This window comes from Aythya marila (assembly GCF_965140915.1).
Source record: "Aythya marila genome assembly, chromosome: 7".
Taxonomy (NCBI): domain Eukaryota; kingdom Metazoa; phylum Chordata; class Aves; order Anseriformes; family Anatidae; genus Aythya; species Aythya marila.
Genome location: NC_139048.1, coordinates 8375803 through 8399726, shown reverse-complemented (window position 1 = coordinate 8399726; position 23924 = coordinate 8375803). Strand labels below are relative to the sequence as shown.

The window sequence follows — 23924 nt, the reverse complement described above, 5'->3', positions numbered from 1 at the left end:
TTGGACACCAACCGCAAATTTCCAGGGGACCCAGAGACTGGAGATAACAGCTTCTGAACACAGAACCAGAGAAACGAAATGGATGGAAATGCTTCTCTTGACACAGGAGCTGCCAGGCAGGAATCAAGTGCTCCGGCAGTGCTCAAGGATCTAATCAGGAGCAGGTTCCTTTATATCAGGCACATTACAGACACAGGTCTGCTTACTTCAGCATTTCGCAGCTTGAGGACTGAATGTCAAACTAATCCAAACAGCCTGAGGCAAACGAAGGTGGATGAGCAACCGAAACATTTCTGAATGACCTTAGGTCTACTACAGACTTCATTTTCTTTGCTTGTTGTCAGTAGTGCCTCCAGCTCAGTTCCTTAAAGGCCTCATCCAAGTGCAGATGCTCATTCCTACAGGGCTAATGACTCAGAAAGAATTACAAACAATCAAGCTGAACGTGCTTGCTCTGGAAATGTAGTTTGGCACAGAGGACAGCTTCTGAGCATGAAATTCTAACTGTAAGTGTTCAGATGAATTTATCTACTCTCACCTACAAATAAAATAACGCAATGGTGATGTACACAGTCAACTCTTGGGAGTTACACAGGAACGCTGCAAGAATCCAGCTGGGGTTCTCAGGAAGGGCCTGTCTTTTAACACAGGCCTCTCCCCAAATTCATTGGGGTTTAGTTGATGGAGAAGTGCAAAGATCATGTGGGATGTGATGGCTGCAGGGATAAATCAATGTCTGAGTAAACTCAGACTAGTCCTGTAGCTTCAAACATTATTTGAGAACCAAACTGGACAAATGAACTGCTAAAATCCAAGTAAAGGAAAGTAAAGTAGCTAAGCCCAGAAATAATGTTTCTGGTTGCTGTATTAATTCATTCTACAGAGGGTACACAGGGATATTTTTTCTCAAAAAATATACAAAGATTCTCTCTAAACCTTGTTGCTATGTTTCTGACAGAAACGTGCAAAACAGATAAAACCAGGTCACTCGTGCCCTCTGCTACTGGACACAGCTTCCTATCAAGTCATGAAATAAACCCATGGGAGTTACTGGCCATTTCCCTGGCTGTAACAAAATAGGTAAGTGACAAATGTCCAGGGATTTTCTCCATGGATAGCGAACACTAGAGAGCTTTGTGACACAAATAATTGGGTCTTTCTAGATAATTGTTCTATCAATAATGATTTAAAACTAATTATGAAGCCACTAGAGAGTGCCTCACATAATAAATGCTAGACAGTTGCTTCAAAATTAAGACATTTTACAATGCCAACATTTAATATCAAACTCCGTGGAAGATTTCAGTTATGCCTCAGGACAAAGATATCTGAACTGATACTCCAACAAAAACTTAACTCTTAATTGTAGACTAATGTAAAAGAGAGATCTGTTGAAAGTTTATGAATATGCATAGTAGTGTGCCTGAACTATTTTGCATAGCTCCTATTTACTACCTAGATGAGCTTTTGCATACGATCAAACAGATTATCTTGATAAAATTTTACGGATTAACAGATTATAACCCTAAATCCAAAGATATAACTAACAGTGAAATCTTATTATGCATTAGAAAACAAACACATGCAGTCAGAGCTGATCTAAAAACTACTACGAAACCTCTTAGCCAAGCCAGGACTAAGCACCTAAATTGTCCCCTGAAGTACATGCAGATTCTAGTGTCTAGACTTTCCTTTCTGCAAGTACACAGGCAAATGATTGAGAGAGCCAACATATTGCAGCTGGGCCACTCAATTATTTTTTTTTTCTTCCCAATATTTTGGGGCAAATTCCACTTTCATTTTGTTTCTATCACATTCAGACTCTTGCAGTCATTACAGTTGCAATACAGAACAAATCTGGAAATTTATTTTTAATCCCTCTGCTCCAGCTTCCAGTACCATATGAACAAGTAAACTCTCGGTCCTGTTAACCTGTAGAATTCAGTGAAATTGGCTAAACTCTAACTGATCACATTTTAGAGCATTTTATCTGGTTTCAGTAATTTATTACATGCTAATGCTTGCAGACACCATATGGCAGAACATTCATACATTTACTTATAGGGGAAAACTCAGATTATAAAGAGGTTTGCAGTGGAATAGAAACTTATTTGAGGAAAACATGATGTGTTTGGAAAATTCATGTCTCATTTCATCAGCAATGTGTACTTCTGACCTCCCTGTGGTCTCCTTTATAACCCGTTATGCAAGCTAGAGCTGTGTTGTATAAACAGTGTAACTGAGGCACAAACATAAGAAATACCCTGCTGGGCATGCATATTTGTCCATCCAGCCCAGTATCCTGTCTTCAACAGCTGCAATGAGGGATGGCGTAAAGAGACTAGCAGATGTGACTGGTAATTGATAAGACAATAGACTAATGACTAGGAGGTTTGTAGCCCATCAGAAGACAAGTGGATGCCTCTACAGGAGAAACAGATGTGCAGAACTGCAACAGGATGTGCAGGCCAGGGAATATCTGAAATGGGATTTGAAGAAACAGTGCGTGAGCTGATTACATGGTGCTATTAGTGAAGCAGCAAGGAGGGAGGTGTTACATGCATCTTGAAGCATCAACAACCAGAAAATTCATGATGGAAAATGACAATTAATGGGAGCGTGTACAGTACTACATATACAAAACAGATTAAACTTGGAAGAAACATGGTTTGGACTTCAATCCCAGTGCATGCTGTTTGGTATCCAACACACAAAAAAATGCTTGTTTTCTATCATAAAGCCTGATATCAAAAGGGTACAGAGATGATTCAAATTTCTCTTTAGCCTTCCCCAGCAGCAGAGATCATACCAAGCCTCCACCTTTTCATTCTTTATTTCATTCAAGCAGTACATGAAAACACAGATGTCACTCTGGTTATTATAAACACAATAGAATGCAAACATATTCTGCACTGCTCTACCAGTATGTTTTCATTCTGGGCTGCAAAACTTCCAAATCCTGAACCTCTCTGACGCAGAAGTCCAGACTGCAGGAAGTTCTTTTGTAACGTAGACAAATATATCCATTAGAGGCTGCCTGATGCCATCAATCTAAAGGGCACAGAGATTTCCAGATAGAAAGGCTAGCACATTATCTCGCTGTCTCACTCCACTTAAATTGATTTAATCTTGACAATTTCATTAATTTGCAAGAGGGAGAAGTTAGTTCCCAAAAGCTTCATCAGTTAAAATAGCCTCACTTCCAAGAAGCGTATTAACTGACATTCAAGCAAAACACTAACCTACTGCATGCGGCACCCACAAAACAAATCCTACTTTAAAAATAAACAAACAACAGCAGAGCTCTACACTTAAGGAGTATTAAAATAGGTAGTAATACTTGTGTTTATTTCAGTGGAAACAGCATCAGGCATAAGCAGGTGAGGTTGTGAGAAAAGCATAAAAAACCCCATCATACTTACAATTTGCAACATATATATGCACCATTGACTGGATTCTGCACTATAAATTGAAGCTCAATATATTAGTAAAGTAAATGCAGGGTTATTTGCAGTGATTCAATTTATGTTTAATAGGCCTTGGGATAATCATGCAATTGTGGTGTTTTCTTTGTTTTCCTTACTGCAAGGCATTTTATATTGAGGAGTCCTAATAAGAAGTCACCTTTACAACCAAAAACTGAATGCCAAGCACACTGAAATGTTTTGTTTAAAGCAAAACAAACAAAAACCCAACCCTGTTTTTATGTACATCTGGCACTCTTAGAATAATAAGAGGCCCTCAAGCATTAAAAAACCATTGCCTCACCATCTGCGAAGAGGTGACTTGTGATTTCATAAATTGTGAACTACACTTAGCAATGCTCTCAGTTATAAAACTGTCAGCTTTTATATCTTCATGATACTTTACTGTTTCTTTATTCATTTTGCTGCCCAGACACACCCAAAAAACATTTTTGCAAAAACAAATGGATTGCAAAGAGCATTTGAAATTACCATGTTCTCTTAGACATCTTAATCAAGCATACGTGCCTTAAATCCACATTTTCTTCACAAACTATGCAGGCTCCAAATAGGGAATCTATAATGAGAGAACAGGAGGGTCCTCATTAACATGGTAAACATCCCCACATATGCGGAAGAACAGCTATACCACTACTCAGTCCACTTTCTGACAACATATTTGCATTCAAACCTACAACTTATCATTTATTTTATTTGCTTTAATGAAAGCAGAGCTTAATCCCGCAATATAAACCACATAAGCAGGGTGGATGTATCCTCTGAACTGTAGTTACAGGATTAAAATGCTAATATATATATATATAATCAAATTAATAATAATATTAGGCGTAATCTGTGTGTATTGCAAAACCATAGCAAATACCACTTAAATGCATCTGAATGCATCTAGCTTTGCCTCCTACAGTATTCTTAAAAAATCTTAAATTTTTTTTTTATATCGTACAGTATAAAAACCTTCTAAATGCAATACCCATCTATTTGCTAATTACCTAAACACAGAGAGAGGACAGACGTTTCATCATATGACTACTCACATAGAAAAACTTTCATTTCCTAAGAGTATCTACAGAATATAACTTGACAAGCCCACAATAAGCAAAATTGTTTAAAAAACATAATTACCTTCTAAAATTACACTATGTGATATATATAGGTTTTGAGAAGGAAACAGCTAGCTCTGGTCCTTAGCCACTTCAGCAAAGGTGTCCATGTACAACTGTACAACTGCTATTTATACAGTACTCGGACTGCATCTCTCCGGGCCTGCAAAGTAGTAACAACAATTAGTCCAGCAGAATCATTAGTAAAACTTCATCACACAATCAGTCATAGACAAATTTCACAAATGACACAATATAAAATGCAGCAGTTACATAGTAGCTTTGTGTTGTCTTTTGATTCACCTCTCTTTACTTATTCCTGGCATATGAAAATTGGTGTTCATTAGCCTCCAGCAATTAACGGGAAAGTTTTGCCCCATTTGAATGACAGGTGCCAGCCCTGTCACCTTCCCAACATTTCATTCTGCTCCCCCAGTGCCAAATCAGTGCTGTTCCCCCACTGCCATTTGCCCAGTGCCCAAACACTATGCTGTGAGCTGTAGCTGTTCCCAAACCATCACACTGCCCACCAGCTGCTCCTGTAACCTCTGCCCGTCTACCTTACCTCTGCTTTTCCTGCAGCAAGGGAAAATGGGAAGAGTGGTCTTTTTTCTCAAAGTATTGGGCTTGGAAGTGAAGTAAACCCCCCTTGGTCTTGTTCAAAGGGAGAGGGATGCGTACCATCGGTATTCTGGGGAAAAAAATCAGCAGTGAAACAGGTAAGATACACGGTGCCTTAAGCGCTTTCATATTAGCTCTACAAGCACCCCAGCTGGCTAAGACCACACCGCCAGCCCAGCCCAGCCCAGCCCAGCCTCTCACCCTCTCTGCCTTTCTCTGCTGCAGCGTATTTCAGGTGCCGGCCCCCAAGCACCCCTGCAACCACCACAACCCAGTGGCAGCTTTTGGGGCCCGCGGGCAGGGAGGGCGGCGGAGCGGGTGGCGGCCCCTGCAGGCGGCGGCGGAGTCGGAGCCCCGGCGGTGTCAGTGCCACGGTGTCGGCGGCCGCCGAGCGAGGAAGGCAGCGAGGAGCCTGGCCCCGTCCCCGCGGCCGGGCCGCCGCATGCAGCCCTCACCCTGGAGCGGCGGCGGCGGATCGAGGAGCTGTCGCGGGCGTCCCGGCAGCGGCTGCTGCAGTCGCGGGACAGGATGTTCTCCAAGTTCACCTCCATCCTGCAGCACGCCGTGGAGGCGGTAAGGCCGCCGGCGAGCCCTGCCACGCAACGCCGGGGATCCGAGCGGGGCCTAGCGGCCGGCTGGGCCGAGACGGGGACGGCCGGGGCGGGGGGACCCGGCTCGGTTCAACCGGGCTCGGTTCAGCCCAGCCCGGCTCAGCCCGGCTGGGCTCCCTCCCTCCTTCCCTGCCGTGGCCCCGCTGCTCCCGGCTCGCCCCTGCCGCAGGGAAGGGAAGCGGAGGCCGAGCTGCCCGGGCACGGCGGGGCAGAGCCGGCCCCTGCCCAAGGCTCGGAGCCCCGGGGGGTTCCCGGAGGGTTCCCGGGGGGTCCCCGGGGGGTCTTTGGGGGGCATCGGGGTGCGTCCTGCCGGGCCCTTGTGTCCCGGTGATAACCAGGCAGGCCCTGGGTTGTAATCGTGTTTTTTAACGGAGCAAAATAAAAGGAGGAAAATTCAGGAAACTCCTCGGGATTGTGTTATTGGTGGTGGTGGTGTTGTGGCCTGTGAACCAGCTCCGGTGCTTTTGTGCTGTGTAGTTGCTCCGGGAAAGCGGCTGCTCGTCGCTGGTGGGTTTATTAACGGGGTAGGACGGGGGAGCAGGGTGAGGTGCCCGGCATTGGGGTGCGCTTGGTTAAACCTCATCGTGGAGCCCAAAATGTCCTGGGCTGGGGAGGAGAGAGTCCCTTGGTGGGGCTGCTGCCGGGGTAGGCCACGTTCGGCTGCCTTTGGCGATCAGCACCGGCTTCTGCAGCGGGCCAAGGTGTCTGCAAGGCTGGGTTTGAAGAGAGGCGTCTTGGGTCAGGTGTCAAACGCTGGAGGTGAAATGCTGCTGGGGCAAACGCAGAAAGTGCCGAAGGGGAATTCAGAGTGGTTGGGGAAAGAAGAGCCGCCATGGGAAATTGTGTCTCGTGTGGGGAGCACCTTTGTGCGTGAATGCATTTTTCATGCTGCAAATACTGCATTAATTGCATTGATTAATAGGGTCTCCATCCTAGTTTGCCCTGTTGGTGGCGGAGGGCAGCTGGAAAGAAAGGTAATGATGAAAGTACTTACTTGAAAACTCTGTATGATCACATAATGGTCACCTTCAACAGACAGTGCTTTCATTGGAAGGCATACAGAAATTAGTGGTTGCCTAACTAAAGAAATCCTGTTATGGTGAGCTGTGCCGCTTTTTGAATAGGAAAGGGTGACTAAGTGAGGCTAGACTGGAGGAAAAGTTATTTTTTCAGGCGTAATGATTCAACTCATCAAAGTTATTCCTAGAAGAATCTTTACATCATTGGTGGTGCACCAAAATAACATCAAAATAAACAAAGAGAACTGCGTTTATATGAGATCCATGCAATACTAGGAAAAATCAGGGAGCTGAATGGAAAAATAGTAGGGACTAGACTGTCTTTTCTAATTTACGGAAGAAAACACACAGGCTGGTAAACGTCACTTTGTGAGTGGCCTCTGTGAAGCAACTTTCTGCGTGTCGTTGCTCAATGGTGTTGTCCCTTTTAGAACTGGATCACCCTGCTCACACCACTGTGGTGGACCTCCTAATAGCAGACACCGTGCTGAATTGTGTTAGTGGGGTTGTGACAAATATCGAGCACCGTGTGTTACGAATGAAAGATGGGACCACAAAAGCAAGAAGACAGTAAGAATGCTTTTTTGCTTTAGTTAGGAAGTTTGACCCAGCAATTCAAACACAGGGCAAAGAAATAGAAACTTTAACCAGTGTTGGGGCTGACTCTGCTTCAGCTCTGAATATCAGCAACAAAACTGTGAACTAAGAAGCTAACAGTCATTCCTCCTGCAAATCACTCACTGCTGCTCTCCTGCCTCACTCAGGGTCTAGAGGCCTACTGTTAGACACGTATTTAAGAGTTGAGTAAGAGTTGATTTTTATTAGATAATAATTGTTATCTGTCTCTCCACACTATGACAAGGCATTCTGAAGGTTGGCAGTGTAATGTGCATCGAGCATTAACTTTTTGCTTGTGAGTGTTCTGCTCTTTAATTGACTCCCTTTGTGACAGGACTGTTGATGAGGCATAAGTCAGGGAGCGGTTGCTTTTTATTAAGACTTTTTTATCTCAAAACTTTCAGTCTTTTCTCCCTGAATTGTCCAAGTGTGGGGTAGTTCTTTATTCCTGTTTTTCATCACTGCTGAATCCTAATTGTTGCCACCTTTTATCACATCTCAGTCCTGACACTATCTTAGGTATTTTTCCTTTTTTTGGACTTCTGTGCAGCATCTGGATGAGTAAGCACCATTGTGGTATTGTCCTGACAATAAATTGGGATAGGTGGGTTGGTAAGAACGGTGGAGGGCACTGAGGTCTCTGTTCTGCTACCTTTCATCAGGGCAGAATAGAAGTGTTGCTACTTAGTGGGGCTACTATTAATGAATCTGTGACGGTTTCTCTATGCCTTCTCAGCGAGATGTTTTCTTTTTTGCTGTTTATTACTGGTACGCTTCTATCCCCAAAGTATTCCAGGAGTTTTAAATTCTCAGTAAGAAACAAAATACAGTGTAAATAAAGCTGCAAGTTAGGCTTCTTCTTCTTTTTTTTTTTTTTCCTCTTATCTCGTGTTCTTCACTTTTGTTTCCGTAGAGCAAACAGCTTGTCTGTAAAGGGGTCACTCGGTTTTCAAAGGACTTTTGTTTGTGTTGGATTTGGTCTTTCATGAGATGTTTTGTCTTAATAGTGAACTTGAAAGGATGTGTTTGAGCTCTGTATCTTGAGCAGGAAAACTATGATTTGGGCTGTTTTGAATTTCGCATCTTTCTGTCAAACAACATTGTTTGTTTCACTCTGTTGGTCACTTGCTACAGATTACTCCAAAATCATTAGCTGTCCAGCTACTCAGAACAAAATTTATTCTTCTTTATTCTTCTTGAACCCACTTTATTTGATATAATGAGCTCAAATTACTGATTGTTTTAACATTGTGCTGCTGGTAACAAATTATAATGACAAAAATTAATGCACTTGCAGGCATGTGCAGTCTTAATTTTGAACTTGAAAGCAGCAGCCATTATAAACTCTGGGCTTTCATCAGCTGAGAAAATAAAGTAAACCTTCAAGCGTTAATCTTTTTTTTTTGGACTTTCCCTAAGGGCAAGCATTCAGATTAGTGAGATTGAAGAAAAACATCGAGTGGCTGCTGTACTTTTCCGTGTTTCAGTCAGGGGAGTGTGCATGCACTTGTACGCATTTCCCCTTCGCTTCTCTTTGACCCAGCTTCCGCTTTCCCTTTACCCTCCCATCTGACCAGCCAGAAGCTGCTGCTCTTTTATACACTGTTTGCTTTGCTGGGTGGACTTGTCCAAAAAAATATTGAGGGATATCACCAACTTCACTTCTTCCCACCCTTTCATTATTGAATTACACTTTTGAAAAGCATACATGCAAATATGGCAATGATTTTTAAATGCCCAAAGGAGTTGCTATTAAAACTGAATATTTATAGGTTTAATTGTTCTTGATTTTATTTTTTTATATATGTATTTTTTTTTTCCTGCCTAGACACTAATTCTGTATAGTTTTGAAAGCTACGTGGAGTTGTGCTTTGGACAGATTTTATAACTGCAAGACTGAAGCTCTGGTCAAAGATCTATAGATCTTCTGGGAGCAGCACTTTCTCTGGAAAGAGTGGGGTTTGATCTTTACTAATGTAGTGTCACCAGAACGATAGGGCAGCCTGTGCTAAGTTTAGCTGCTAAATGAGAACACTCACTCACTCACTCCCAGGAAGCTCGACTGCTGGAGCTGGGGACCAGATGGAACAGCTAATCGCTGTCTGCTCTAATGGGCTGCTTTTTAGTGGTGTTCAGTGAGTTTTGGCGATTTTGATATACCAACACCCACACTGCAGTCTTTAAGAAGTTTCTTCCACAGAGGAGGAGGGCTTTAAATTGAGATTAGGAAAGGAATCAAGAGCTCATAATTAGTGAGGACATCAGTATCTACATCAAAGTGAACTAATATAACTGCAAGAAGGAACTGCACTTTTAAAGTAATTCTTTCAAATTAGACAAATAGTGGTAATCGGAGGCCTTCATAATCAATTTTGTTTTGCTTCAGAAACTGGCATACAAATAAGCATACTTTTAGGATTACTCAGATTAGCAACTGTAACATATTCCATCTCGGCTGGTAGCGAATAATTCCTCCTGGAGCAGAAACTACAACTTCATACTGGAATTACCTGACTTAGTAAGGGTAAAGCATGCCAACCAAGTGTTAGGGAGCTTACAGTTTTGCAGTGCTTCCCAGTGTTGGGCTTTGTCTGTGTGTAAGTTGAGATCTTAGTTTTTGTTGTTACCTTGGTTTTGTGTCTGAATAACTGAGATAAGATTTTTTTTTTCTTTTTTTGGCAGTAAAACACTTACCTCAGAATAATATGTAGCATTGCTGGAGTAACATCTCTCTTAAATGTTCCCTGGAGCAGCTGTGCAGAAATAAGCATGTTTATACTAGGTCCATCTTCAGTGGGAAGACCAATTTGGGGGTAGGAGGGTTAAAATACTTTAACCAAACAAGTAAATATTTTTTAAAATTATTTATTTATTGTTAGGGGTTGCTGAGTCAAGTAGCCCAGTGCAGGCGAGGATGCCATAGCTCTGCATCCCTAGGTCCAGTTGGCGGCAAGGTTGATTTCTATATTCCCAACAGGTACGCATACAGACATACACAACGCATGTATAGATGGCTGGCCACACAGACAGACAGTGATGCGAGACTTATGCAAACACAAGCAGTGCAAATGACCTGATTCTGTTCCCTTCCTTGGCTGATCAGAGTGGAAACTCGTTAGTAGCTAATGTATGTGTGTGTGCAAAGGGGGTCCCTCCATTAGCTGGTGCTGCACATGCAGTCTGTGCAGTGGTTGGCGTGTGCACACACACCTTGGTCTGACAAGACTGTGAAATCACCAGATATTTCAATTAAAAAGGGCAGGACCTGTCCCCGAATTACCTCTTCATCTCTGAGAGCAGTCCCTTGAGGCGTTTGTTGGGAGGGAGGGAGGATGTCGGTACCCACAGCTCTCTCTGTGGATAAATTATTGACAGTGTTGAGAAGCGAAATCCTGTTCCTGGCATTGCTCAGAGGCACTACGTTCATCTCAAAACAGATGAGGCTGGAAGAAGTGGAGAGGAAAATCACATCGGTCAAGGATAAATTTTTAATGTTATCTATTGTGTGTTACTTTGATAATAGCATGGTTGGAAAAGCCTGATATTCCTCAAAAGTGGTCTCTGTGCCATTTGTCAGCCTGAGCTGAGTTTTCAGTATAGTTTTGTTACACAAAACAATCATTGCATTGCCTGAAATACACAGCTCCACAGCAAGCGTGACATACGGAGCATGAGACAAAATACCTTGTGCTCAGGCTTCAGTTTGCTCAGTCACCCTTCTGAATTTCAATAACCTAGTAGACTTCACAGTGGAACTAACTAGTTTTGTGCACTCTGAGGTCTCCTCAAGCTAGCTGGTGTGCTGAAGTGCTGCTCTCAGTGCCCAGCCATGGCAATACAGAAGGCTTAATCAGGCCACAGACTATCAGGGAATGGATAAGCAATGTAAGTTTGATCGCCTGGCTGCCATTTGTGAGGACACGTTTCGACACAAGGTACAGGTGTAGATAGTTACCAAGCACCATTACTTTTTTTAAAGTCTTGAATTTCAAAGTCCTGTGTGCAAAGGGCCAGTAACAATTGGCATTTCCCTTCTTTATCAACACGTGGCATGCTGCTCATAGACTCAGCTTCATGTCTTCACCACCATAAATTTAAATGCCGTTAAATTCAAGGAAAAGACTGACACAGCAAACTTAAAAGGCCTTTTCAAAGAGACCAACCCTACGCAATGAAGAGTGTACAGCCCTGTGCTTCTGTTTGTCCAGGACCTGAACTAACTTAGCAGTTTTTAGGCCCTAGGAGGAGACATGAGAGGAATTCAGGTTTATTAATCTTAATGCGCTCTCCGTAGCTTCTGGAGTGGAGATGCCCTGAGTTCACATTGCTACTGTCGTGTCAAGTTTGTCTATGCAGGATTGTGTATAAAAGAATGACATGGGGATTTGATTCATCCAGAAAAGCATCCAACATAGGATTAGGCCTGCCTCAGTAACAGCAGGTCAGTTTGATCAGTGGGGTTGTATCAGTTTTTACTGTAAGATTCCTGATTTTACCAACTCTGACCATTTTGTGCTCTGGTCACAAATTCACTATTTGCCTCAACTTTTATAAGGCTCTTTGGAGAGCCGAGTGGTGAAGTGGTTGTGGTCATCTCTTTCTCCACACATGGCCTGTGGGGTAAAAAAGTTGTTTGTGCCTGTGGTGTAAGGGGCCCCAGAGGCTGGCCACCAAGCTCTCGCAGTTGGCAAGGAAGGAGCAGTGCTGGTAGCTGACCGAGCACGAGGGAGGCTGCGTTTCATTCTTGCAGCATGTTATTTATTCCTGCACGCCAGCCACACTCAACGGGCCATCCCAAATGCCTTCAGAAAAAAAAAAAAAAAAGGAACTTTGCATTTCAGAAATGAAATAAATGTGTTTTGCTAAAAGAAAGAGCAACCTGTCAAACTCTAGGGATGGGTCTGATGTGGAAAAAAAAAAAAGAAATTTTTTTAGAGGTTATGGCAAATCAGTGTTTTTAAGGGAGCAGAGGGGGGAAAACAGAGCTTATAGAAAGAGATAGATGTCATCAAAAGCAGATGTAAAAGAATGTGATTTTTTTCCTAAAGGATAAAACTCTGATTATCTGATATCTAAACAATTCAAACCCACGTTTCTTGTTGTGCTTTGCTCTATGAGCGATTGCTTTTGTTGTGTCAAGTAGATTGTCTGGTCTTAAAGACATCACTGAGATTGCTGGTGGTGTTCTCATCTAGTCAGTGTGATGTGGGGCTCCTTCCACAAATAATGTATGGAGGAGTCCTTGTTAAAGGTAAAAGCACAGTGTAAAAATTGTAGCATTGGTCTACTGGCAGCTTATTCCCAAAATTCACTTTAATCTCTGAGGAAATAAGTTTACTTATTACTAACTTTTTTTTTCTTTTATTTCCCCCATAGCTTGCACCATCCCTTCCATTACAAGAAGATTTTGTTTACCACTGGAAGGCAATCACCCATTACTACATAGAGACGTCAGGTAAAAGAAAGAAATGCTCTGTTCTGGTCTCTTGGTTGTGAAATCTCAAATTCCTGGTTTCAGTTTTGTTAAAAAGTGAAGATGAAGAAATACTAAAATGAGTCATGTCTTTTACCAAAATACTAACATGAGTAATAATTAATTAAAAAAAAAAAAAAAAAAATAGTGTACATTCATCCCCAAAATTGTGTCATGAACAAAAATAGAAGGTCTTGTTTGCTGACTGCCATGTGGAGAAGTGCCCCTTTTCATGTCTGATCCAATTTCTGTCTTGATGTATTCTGTTTGATGTAAACAGACAGCTACAGAGATGTGGTACCTGCTGTTAACCTTTTTATTGTTTTGCATGAAGGATTTTCTTTTTCCTTCCAAGATTTCAACAAAATCCTTTGCCAAAGTAAAATAGGTAGAAAACAATAGAAATATATTTCATCAGAATAGATACCTGTAGAAAATAGTAAAAAATAGATATTCTGATGAAATTTTGGCTATATTTGCTTGTTCTTAATCATTTTCCTGGTTTCCTACAGCAGTTATGCAGCACATATCTTTTCAATTTGTGGTTCTAGTTTAATAGTTTTAAAAGAGAATGTTACCATGCTTACCACAAGTTTATTAATTCTGCATTTTTGTTAGAGTAGCTATTCAATCTGTGTTTCTGTCTGGGACTGGTGATCTTGTTTATATCAATATTTACACTCAAAAGCTGAAACTTGACGCCTTGTTCTACTCATCTTCGGGAACACTATGTGATGTTTCCTAAGGTGGAAATGACAGGGTGGTAGTGGAAAACTGATACCTGTGATTATGTGGAACAGAATAAAATCTGACCTATCCCCCAGACTTTCAAAAGTTGCATAAAAAATATGTTTTCACTCAGTGGATAGATTTCTGCCCTCTTCAGTGGAAGCAGAACTATGCCTAAGAAACTCCACCAAAATGCTCTACGATAATTAGAGGTTGTGGTAGAGACCAAAATCACTCTGATACGACAGTTTTCCTTGTTGCCATTTGCATGCAAGTGACAGCTATTTTTAGAGCATCACATAAAAAGTAGTAGCTATTTCCCTAGAGGGATATTTGTTCAAGAATACAGCTGAAGAGATTTTTTTTAAAAAAAAAAAAGCAAAATCTCTTCACGTGCAGACATGCTTTACAAGATGTTAATGCCAGCTCCCGCTGCCAGTGACATAAATCCAAAACAGTTTCATGACTTCAGTCATAGATCAGTGTTTAACCCTTTCGTTCAAAAAATTTGAGAGAGTGCTATCTTAATGCAGAATGTATAAAAGCCAAACCTAAAATCTCATAAACAGCATAGAGTCTGAGTTTGCTTTGTTGTTGTCATTGTTAGAAAAGCCATTTTACTTATCTAGTTGATAAAGGAACTGATCAGCTGTGAATTGATTTAATCTTAGAGGCTGTTTATAGATTTCAGAATATGAGGCAGCTTATTGAGATGGGATGGATGCTAACCAAAAGATTGAGGCTTGAGCCTTTCTGTCATTAAATTTGGCTTCTGGCTGCAAGAGTTTTCCTTTCTGACTTGCTTTTCAGGACTCTGCAATTTTGGCTAGTTAGGAAAGGTGTCTTAAAACTGAACATCTAAAACCTCTATCTTTTCAAAATTGGGGCCACTATATATTCACATATATTTTAAAGATATAGATAATCTTTCAGATTCTATATGTATATGTATGTGTATATTAACTGTCTGATAGCTTCCTAATGGTTATTTTGTGACTTTTGTATGACCACTTTAAATGAGTGGTCTTGTGTTTAAATTTTAAATTTGGGACTCGACTTAATTAAAGATGATACTTTAGTCATTCTTAATTGTATATCTCTTCTATTTAGATGACAAAGCTCCTGTGACTGATACCAACATTCCTTCTCATCTGGATCAGATGTTGGATATTCTAGTTCAAGAAGAAAATGAGAGGGAATCGGGTGAAACGGGGCCGTGTATGGAGTATTTGCTACATCACAAGATTCTGGAGACACTCTACACATTGGGAAAAGCTGATGTACGTACTTCACTGCAGAGCAGATTAGATTTTGGATGGGTTCCTAATTGTAATAGGGAAGTAGGTGTTAGTGTGGGACACTGAGGGACAAAGCAATAGCTGTTTGCTTATCTTACCAGCATATCATTAATAATAATCTTAAATAATTGTGATCAAAGTGAGACAAGCAGTGAGGTGCTGAGTAAGCAGAACACTGTGATTTGTTACTCAGCACTCTGGTGCTGACTGTGAGGCTGGAAGTAGGAAGAACTTTTGTTCAGTCTAAAGGTTTTATGGCATCCACAAGACAGTATTATCCCTCTTGCTGCTTAGTAAGTGTTGGGAGATTCTTGGGTGAAAAGTGCTGTATTAAATACAAATTTTATTTTGTTTTTCTTAATATGAGGAAGTACTGCTCATAAAGACTCCATGATAGAAAACATTTACTTAAGCTGATTCCGAGACAGCTTTTACATCTAAGACTTTAATATGAATCCAGCCCAAGGCAGTGTTGTCTGGTTCTTCTCCCATCTGCTTTGTGGCATGTGAAATTAACTTCATGGTCTTCGTGCATTCTCATTGATATCTTTCTTGGCAGATTAATCAACTGAAATAGTTGGGATTGGACGGAACATGATGTGAATTAACTTGGCAGCCTTAATTCTAGAGCTTTTTGTATCATGGTGCAGGTGCAGTTAGAAAAGTATGGTGTGCCCTGTTCTAAGGATAAATGGGGCTCTCCAGGATTTCCTTTTCAGTGAACCTTTTACATGTAGTCAGTAGTTTTTAATCTGCTTGATTTGACACATAGACAATGTTGGGTACTAGCTGTCTGAGCCTAGGACGTTCCTTGCTCTGGAAGGACCAGAGCTCTGCAGTTACTGTTACTGTACCACCTATAATCAGTCAAGGATACCTAATACAGATGTGTTGAAAATACTTGTTGAGAAATATTTTAGTTCTTGTCAAGAAACCAAGATGAAATGGAGACATATGTGAAGCAAGTAATTAGTAGCATGTTTCTAAGAGTTGAGAGGAGTCATTTTGCACTCAGGCAAATACGCCTGTACAAGCAATTCTTGTACAGCCTGTCTTTATACTTCACCACTTGTGCGTTGATACATCTGAAGCAAACACACAGTTTGGTGCTTGCAAGATGTTTCAAAGATCTGTTGCAAAAAAAAGGTAATATCCATTCACAGCAGTCACTTACACTTATTGTTGTTGTACCCTGATGGTTCAAGTTCTGTCATTCATTGTCGCAGTTCACTTGACAACGGAGTGATAATTAGGGATTAATAATCTGAGGGTAATTACCTTGGCAGGAGAGGCAGGTTAGGCAGTTGTGATTCCTGACTGTTGCCTCCCATGGTCCATTCACTTATTTTTGTTAGTAGAACTGTTGTTAAAGGTGTGCAGTGAACTGGATCTGGGAAATAGCGTGGGGTAAAATTGACCCGTGGAGTAACAGCTTTTATTATATTTTAACATGTTAGGTCACGTTAGGGTTGGGGGGATTTAGCCAGAAGCAGAGGTATGTACAGGACCACATGCCATTAGATCTCATGGAGGTAGGAAAGTATTTTCATGTGATAAATGCATGAGAGACAGTAGAACATGGGCCCGGGTGTTCCATAGGCATTTGCAATTTATATTCTGCTGAATCTCAGGGATAACAACAGCTTTCTCTTGTCCTGGAACGTCTGTGCTTTTATAAACGCTTTATCTGCCTGAGGCTAATGGCTCATTAATTTAAAAAAACAAACATCTACAAAAATTTTTGTTTGTTTGTTTATTTCAGATGCTTATAGTTTCTAGTTTTTTTCCAACCTAAATGATTCTATGATTGTCTTATATTTGTATGTACTAAAATCACACTAATTTGCTGCATTTTGTGGTACAGTATCCTACAAGGCTGCTGACCTGTAGCCAATTCATTCAGAGTTAATTTCCCTCTGTATTAGGGAATATCTCCTGGAAAGATGGTGGAAGTCTCTATAAAACAATTAATTGAAGGTATGGATAATTTGAAAAAGAAAATGGATAACGAGATGCAACATTTTTTGTTGATCTCTGTTAATAAAAAGTGTGTTAACAGATGATGCAATTTTTAAAAATAGTTTTGGATAAATTATTTCTGTTTAATTATAGCCATTTTGAATGACAAGTTTGTTTCTATGTTTCTCTCCACGTTTGTTACATTTTCTTTAGTGTTCATCTGTTTTTGTTTCAGTGTCCTCCAGGAATGAAACAGCAAGTTTTGGCTTTTTATACAAAACTGCTTGGAAGAATACAACAACCTCTTCTTCCCCACATAAATGTGCATAGGCCAGTGCAGGTACTGTTCAAATTTTTAACTAAACTATACTTTTGTATGACAAGTTTTTCTTACTCTGCTGCAGCTAATGGTATATTTTAATTTTTCTATTTTTGAGGCAGTGTAAGAAAAATATTGGTTTTAGTGTATTGCCAATTAGATCCTTGAGCTGCCATCTTTCAGCCCGCCTTTCCTAGGTAAAGCAATAACTTCCTTCCTGCCTTAATTGTGTATTTTTCTGTGTGTGACAGAAATTAATCAGGCTGTGTGGCGAAGTTCTGGCAACACCAACAGAAAATGAAGAAATTCAGTTTCTCTGTATAGTATGTGCAAAGCTGAAACAGGATCCATACCTGGTCAACTTTTTCCTTGAGGTGAGTAAATCAAATCTGCGTTTTTCCATGTGTATTTTTAAAGCACTGTGTCACAGACGAAATCTAATAGAGAACTGGAGATAGCACATTGTGCTTCATAGTTTAGTTTTCATTCACTATGTGATTTTTTTCCCTGCAATATGAAGTATTTTACTTCTAGAGACTTTATACATCTGATAAATGTTACTCACTTTTCATTCGGGGCACACAAATACACCTTCTTAAGGTACTTACCCTTTTAACCTTTAGAGGGCACTCTCCAAGTTAGAAAATAATTTTTTTTTCAGCCCAGGGAAAGAGTAGGGATTGTAAAGTAGAACATTGTGTGAGTGAGATGTTGGGCTTTCTTGTTATTTTGTCTTCAGCCCGATGAAGACTAAGGGACAGATTGCACGGGGCACTGAAACCTTGCAAAATGCTAAGTTTTCTGTGGGCTTGGGCCCTTATTTGGTAGTGGCGCATATGGTCTAGCTGCAGTGCCAACTCCCAATCTACAATATGGCATTATTTTCTATCTGTAAGAAAGCCAAATATCTTTACTCCCTTCTTGGAACTTACATGTGGCATTGATGAAACCAGAGTGGGAGTACAAAGAATTCCTAGGCTGACTTTCTATTCCCATTTAGAAGGAACATATAAAAGTTTAATTTATAAAAGTCCATTTAGAAATTCTTCCTGTACCCACTTAAGTGTTTCCTATCATGGCACAGTAACTATGAAGTGTGTGATACATAGCTGAAAATATGTAGATCTGTAGTACTTCAGGAATATTTTCCAAGGTTTCCCCAAATAACTATCTGTAATGGTACAGGCTGATAAGCAGCAAAGATATGTTCTTTTCCACTGAGTATGTGAATACCTCACTTATAAGTCAGTTAGTAAAGAATCCATCTTGAGTTTATTTTTACCTTAATTAAACACTGCCCTGATTGCCATTGTATCCAGTGTGGTTGTAGAAATGATAGAAGTGATATAACGATTGAAGAGTTTGTGTTTAAATATTAGAGGTATTCAGAAGCAAGCTACTAGATATATTATGTGCAGAATGTAGTAGAAGTCCAAACGAGGATAATTTTTAATGTGATTTGGGTAATTGTATAGTCAAAAAGAATAAATACGACCCTCTGAATAAGTCCTATACTCAAATAATAAAGTCAACCCTGAGAGTCCCCATCACAAGAAGCACAAGTATTTCGCAAGACATTCGTTAGTGTTCTTTTTGAATATAGCAAGTTTACAATATTAGAAATCAGACATGGAAAAAGAGATGATTCCAAATTTCAGAGAGATGCTCTAGTTTCACAAAATCCTGGCTATAAAGTTCAGGCAAGCTGAAGGGCATTCCTTGTCAATCCTGTTTCCTTCACAATGTTATTCTAAATGTTGTAGCCTAAGGCAGATATCTTTACAAGTTCTGATAGTTCCTGCCAGGCAAACTGATATTTGGGGTGCAGAATAGTCCCCTGTTAGAACAGAATATTCTGGTTGTTCACATCTGTGCCTCTTAGAGGTGCTATTGTGACTTGATACTGTTTCTGACCTTCAAATTCATGAAAGGGGGAAAGTTACAGAATTTTGTATGGCATTTAACTCTTAAATCTCTAACACTTTTAAACTGAAATGCAGATACATCTCTCCAAAGCAGTCTGCTTGTCTGTCAGTAAGTTTTGCAATCCTTCTTTGAATTTTCCTGATGAGCTTCCACAGTATTTCATGAACTTAACAGAATGAGTATCTACAAACACTGGAATTCCCTTTTATGATTCCATATCAAATATTTTGTTATTGGAAAGCTGTTTATATTTTAGTATGATCTTTCCTATATTACTTAACTGATAAGACTATCTGGCATCATAACTATCTCTTGGAAAAGTTACTTCTGTTGTGGAAATTAGAACTGCGTTCTTCTTATAAAGCCTTTAAAATCCATATGCTAATTTTATTTTGGCTTTTCTGTATTCCATTCTTTGAACTGAATTTTCTTCGTTCTTGTGTAGAGAGAAAGAACATATATAGGGATGTTTATCACCTCTGTCTTAATCATTATTTTATGCTATTTCCTTATCCGTTTCCACCTTAGTTGGCCTATCTCATCTCCTGAGAGGTGTTAACTTGCAACTGATTGTTCCGTGCAAAGGGATACTTGCATCTCCATGTTCAAATGAGACTTTAAACAAGTTCTAATATAGTATGTATTAAAAAGTTGTACATTCATTTTATAAAATGAAAAATAGTTTCACTGTTGACTTCTTTCATTCGTACAAATTGCCAGATTTATATTTTTCAACATAGGCATTTGTATTAGCTATGATATTTGATTTTTCACAGAATTCTTTTTAAATCTCTCTGAACTAGAAAAACAACATGGTATTTATTACCCACCACAGATTTTGAATCTTATGCAAATACAGAACTGTATTTTTATATTGTCTGCTCTTTGCTGATACTGAGTTCACTTGGAGGAGTTCTTTATCTAGAAAACACTGAATATGTTTTATGTAACCTTTCCTATTAGGTCATTCAGGATCCTGTTTTGCACCTTTACAGGAGGCAGGTGAGCAGCTAAGCTGCACAATTGCATGATTAGACAACAGGAAGCTTAAATACATCCATAAGCTCTGCTTGTGTGTTGTTGGATGTACAGACTGCTTTGTGTTACCTGCCTATGTTAAAATAACGAGCTATGAAGAAATTTCCAGGGGCATTTATGCTTCTATGTATGTTAGGTCTCATCAATGCCTTGGCTAAAGAGTAAACTACAGCCTTTCAAGTGATAAAAGAGTCCAGGCATGAGATAATAGGTAAGAAAAAATAAATGTTTTACGAAAGCATTATCAAATCTTTGGAAAAAAGTAGCTTTTCTCTTTAACAGCCCTGCTTGAGGCTACTTGAGTAGTGCCAGCAGCAGTGCTTAATCCAAGATGGAAAATGCAGTTCTGGGCTCCTGCTGTGCTTTCTGTGCAAGGGTCATAGTTCTAAACCAGTTATTCCCATGTATTGATAACTTATAAGGATGTCAGGAGGAGTTTAGAAGATCTAGAGTCATTTTTCTACGGTAGTCAAAAATCCTACTTCTGTTACAGCATGCAGTATGGTGCTTTTACCACTGGGTTGCCTCTCCAGGGACAGATATGAGTGTATGGTATCATCCAGAACAAATTCCCCACATAGAATGCACGCCAAGCAAGCAAATGTTCACGACAGTTCTGTTGTTTGCTGCCTGTCCCTGCTGGTTTCTATGCACTAAACACCATTAATGTCATTAATATGGTTAATCTTTTAAATTGTTAATGTTTAAGATACATTTGTAATAATTTAGCCATTATTATAGTGCAGATAAACTGTTTAGATTAATAATCTTGCTACTGCTTTGAAAGACTGACTGTCCTGTGCTGAAGTCTAATTTATGGTTCTACTAAAATATTATTCACCTGTGCTTATGCCAGAAGAACACAGAATTTTTGCCACTGTGTGAGTTTCTTCCTGGTCCCTCAGAGCATAGATTTAAATGCCTCTTTAAGTGCTGGAGACGGATTTATAGAAAGAGAGATGGGTTGCTTTCTTTCATAAGTAGAGGTGCTGTGTAGCATCTGAGAAGGTTCTCTGTGATCTGTTATAGTACCTGGTGCCCAATGCTAACTTAGAGTATCTTCTGTCCATTGAATCTATTGAACTTTTTCTTCAACTCAAAGGTATTCTACTATTGTAAATGTGTGCACTTCTTTTTAAACCTATCTCACTGAAGATAAACTCTCAAGAAGTTTAGAGTGAGTTCCATTTTGTATGACTCTAACTGGAAATAGTATTTCAGACATTAAATGAATTTGAGGCCTTGACCTAGAAAAGGACGTTTTATAGTGTGTACTAAGGTCAAAAGGTGCCCTTGTGAGGTAAATGAAACACTTCAAATAGGGAGCAAATCAAATGAATGTGTGCCTGCATTGGTGGAAGGAAAAAGATGCTATCTCCTAAAAGGCAGGTTCAACCTTGAAACCATACAGGATTCAACCTTATGGGTCTTAAAACAAATTTAAGCAAATTAAAAAATGTGCTGGATTAAAAAACTCACATATTCTTGCAACCCATTACAATCTACATGGTTACTGTGTCTAGCCTTGTAGAGAACTGCTTCAAATGCAGGTGTACAAATTTCCTTTTTAGTAGATTTGTGATTTAGAATGAACAGCAATTTCAGCTTTGTAATTGCAACCAAATGCTTTGCAGAATAAGTTAAAAGCAATGGCTTCCAAAGAATCAACAAACATAATCACAGAAGACATGCTAAAAGGCCAAGAGTCTTTGGCGACAGACACAGGACAGCCCATTCAGCCTGAAGAAATACCTGGTGCTGCTGGAGCAGAGCAAATGGAGAAGGAAGATGACCTCCCCCACCAGGGAGATGATCTGTCTTTCAGTCTGGATGAACTAAATGTCGCATCATCACCCGAGTCCTCCACTGTCGGTCCAAATCAAGACTATAATTTAGTGAATTCTCTACTAAATCTCACTAAAAGTCCGGTATGTGGGTTTTTTTGTTTGATTATTTGCTTTTTTGCTTTATGTTTTGTTTGATGTGATAAAATGAAGGATTAGTTTGGATGCAGTGTGGATTAGGCAGAGGGAGTGAACACATGTCTTTACAGCTTGTACTTTATATTTTAAAAGTAAACTGAAGTTTTTTGTGTGTTTTTTGTCAAATGCTTATTTACTTTGCAAATTTAGATTTTTCTAAAATAAAAATATTTTAGAAAATGTATATTAAGTTTGTTGATGGTAATGTAAGTTTTGAGCAGTGTCCTTTACAAATTGCTCAAACACCAGCTATGTAGGATAATCATTAAATTAAATATATCATGAGGATTTAAAAAACAAAAACAAACAAACAAATAAACAACTTCTGATTATTTTGAGTTAACCAAACCCATTTTTCTTGCAAAGGCGCTAGACTATGTTTAGGGGTTTGGTTTCTTTTAAAAAAAAGTTGACATATGTCTTACCCAGTATATCCTGGAATTCATCCTTAGAAGGATTCTTTCTGAAAACGTAGAGTAGGGTTGGATAAGTCTGTAATTGGGCCAGTAGTGATGAGAACAGGAAAGTGTATCATGGATCCCTGAAGGGTTTGAGTTGGAAGGGACCTTTATAGCCCAGTTCCAACCTCCCACCATGGGCAGGGACACCTTCCACTTGACCAGCTTGCTCAAAGTCCCGTATCTGTCTATGTAGCTCATTATTGTTAAATCATAGTTCATATTGTCTAGTATCTTGGTCTTAGTCTGACCTACAGCACTCTCTTTGTCAACCATAAGGTTGCAGTTGTGTTCTTAGTATTTGACCTGGATTCAACTGAGGTTATTTTGCACCATCCAAATTCACTAGAAATAAATCTCAGTGACTGAAAAAGAAACAAAAAGAAATGGATTCGTTCACTGTGAGGGAATGGAGAGGTATTGTCTGGGAGATGTTTGCTTCTTGATTTCAAGTGAGCTTCGTTCACCCTCTGATTAATTCTTCCATGTCTTTCTGCCAGGATGGCCGGATAGCCGTGAAGGCCTGTGAAGGGCTCATGCTTTTGGTGAGTTTGCCAGAACCAGCAGCTGCCAAGTGCCTGACTCAAAGCACTTCTTTATGTGAACTGTTGACAGACAGGCTGGCCACCCTCTACAAAGCCCTGCCTCAGTCGCTGGATCCCTTAGACATTGAAACAGTGGAGGCAATTAACTGGGGGTAAGAATTTTATCTTTGTGTTTAATACCTGTGGTGACTTCACATCCCTCCCTGACACTCGTTTTCTGTAGTTAGATGAGACGTACAGAAACATTTACACCCCCCATGCTCATCTCAAGGGCAGAGTTTAGTTACCGTCTGCAGTATAGAGGTCAGACTTGAGTTGTACAACGTACTGCTTATTTCTGCCACAGGGCCAGGTTTGACTGCTAGTCCATTGCAGAGGTTCCTCAGGGGGTGAGGTTTTCCACTGAATTACATCAGCAATTTATGGTGTTGCAGCTGTAGCATCATGTGTAGATTATTTTCCTGTTCGGGTGTCAAGGATTTAAGAAGCATAGTCACAAACTTTTCACTGTACACAGTAAGCCCCACAAGGTGCTGCAGAGGGCAGGAAGAGTGTATCTGACAGCAGGCTGTTGTTGCAAAATTTTTGCAGTAAAAATGAAGAAGGAAAGAGTTACTGCATAACAGCATGAAGCAAAAGATACGTGCCTGTTATCCTAACTGCTTGTTTGTCATATTCTCAATACATTTAAGTGCTCCTTCCCACTCTGCCTTTTTTCTTATGAATTGATCTTGATCTGCTAG

The 23924-nt window shown here is 40.0% G+C and overlaps 1 protein-coding gene and 1 long non-coding RNA gene across 6 annotated transcripts in view; one reads left to right on the top strand and one right to left on the bottom strand.

Annotated features, from left to right (window-relative positions):
- Positions 1-1931: 1931 nt before the first annotated feature.
- On the bottom strand, positions 1932-5390 carry LOC309880047. Of its 4 annotated transcripts, XR_014317886.1 has the most exons (5): positions 5151-5390; positions 4608-4748; positions 3993-4041; positions 2922-3051; positions 1932-2479 (listed from the first exon to the last, which is right to left on the bottom strand). It is a non-coding gene; the product is annotated as an uncharacterized lncRNA (long non-coding RNA). The 4 variants fall into 4 exon arrangements; XR_014317885.1 differs by lacking the exon at positions 2922-3051 and having other exon boundaries at positions 3957-4041; XR_014317887.1 differs by lacking the exon at positions 1932-2479 and having other exon boundaries at positions 2489-3051; positions 3957-4041.
- Positions 5391-5462: 72 nt separating this feature from the next.
- The window catches only part of FHIP2A (FHF complex subunit HOOK interacting protein 2A), a 35597-nt gene continuing 17135 nt past the window's right edge, over positions 5463-23924 (top strand). Inside the window, exons 1-8 of one of the 2 annotated variants that reach the window (XM_082764480.1) lie at positions 5463-5779; positions 12831-12909; positions 14767-14936; positions 17149-17253; positions 17484-17606; positions 20122-20160; positions 21831-22124; positions 23137-23333. In XM_082764480.1, the coding sequence (XP_082620606.1) occupies positions 5735-5779; positions 12831-12909; positions 14767-14936; positions 17149-17253; positions 17484-17606; positions 20122-20160; positions 21831-22124; positions 23137-23333 (1052 nt within the window). In that variant the 5' untranslated portion in view covers positions 5463-5734. The remainder of the gene's footprint in view (positions 5780-12830; positions 12910-14766; positions 14937-17148; positions 17254-17483; positions 17607-20121; positions 20161-21830; positions 22125-23136; positions 23334-23924) is intronic. The other variant, XM_082764479.1, reaches the window with a different exon arrangement.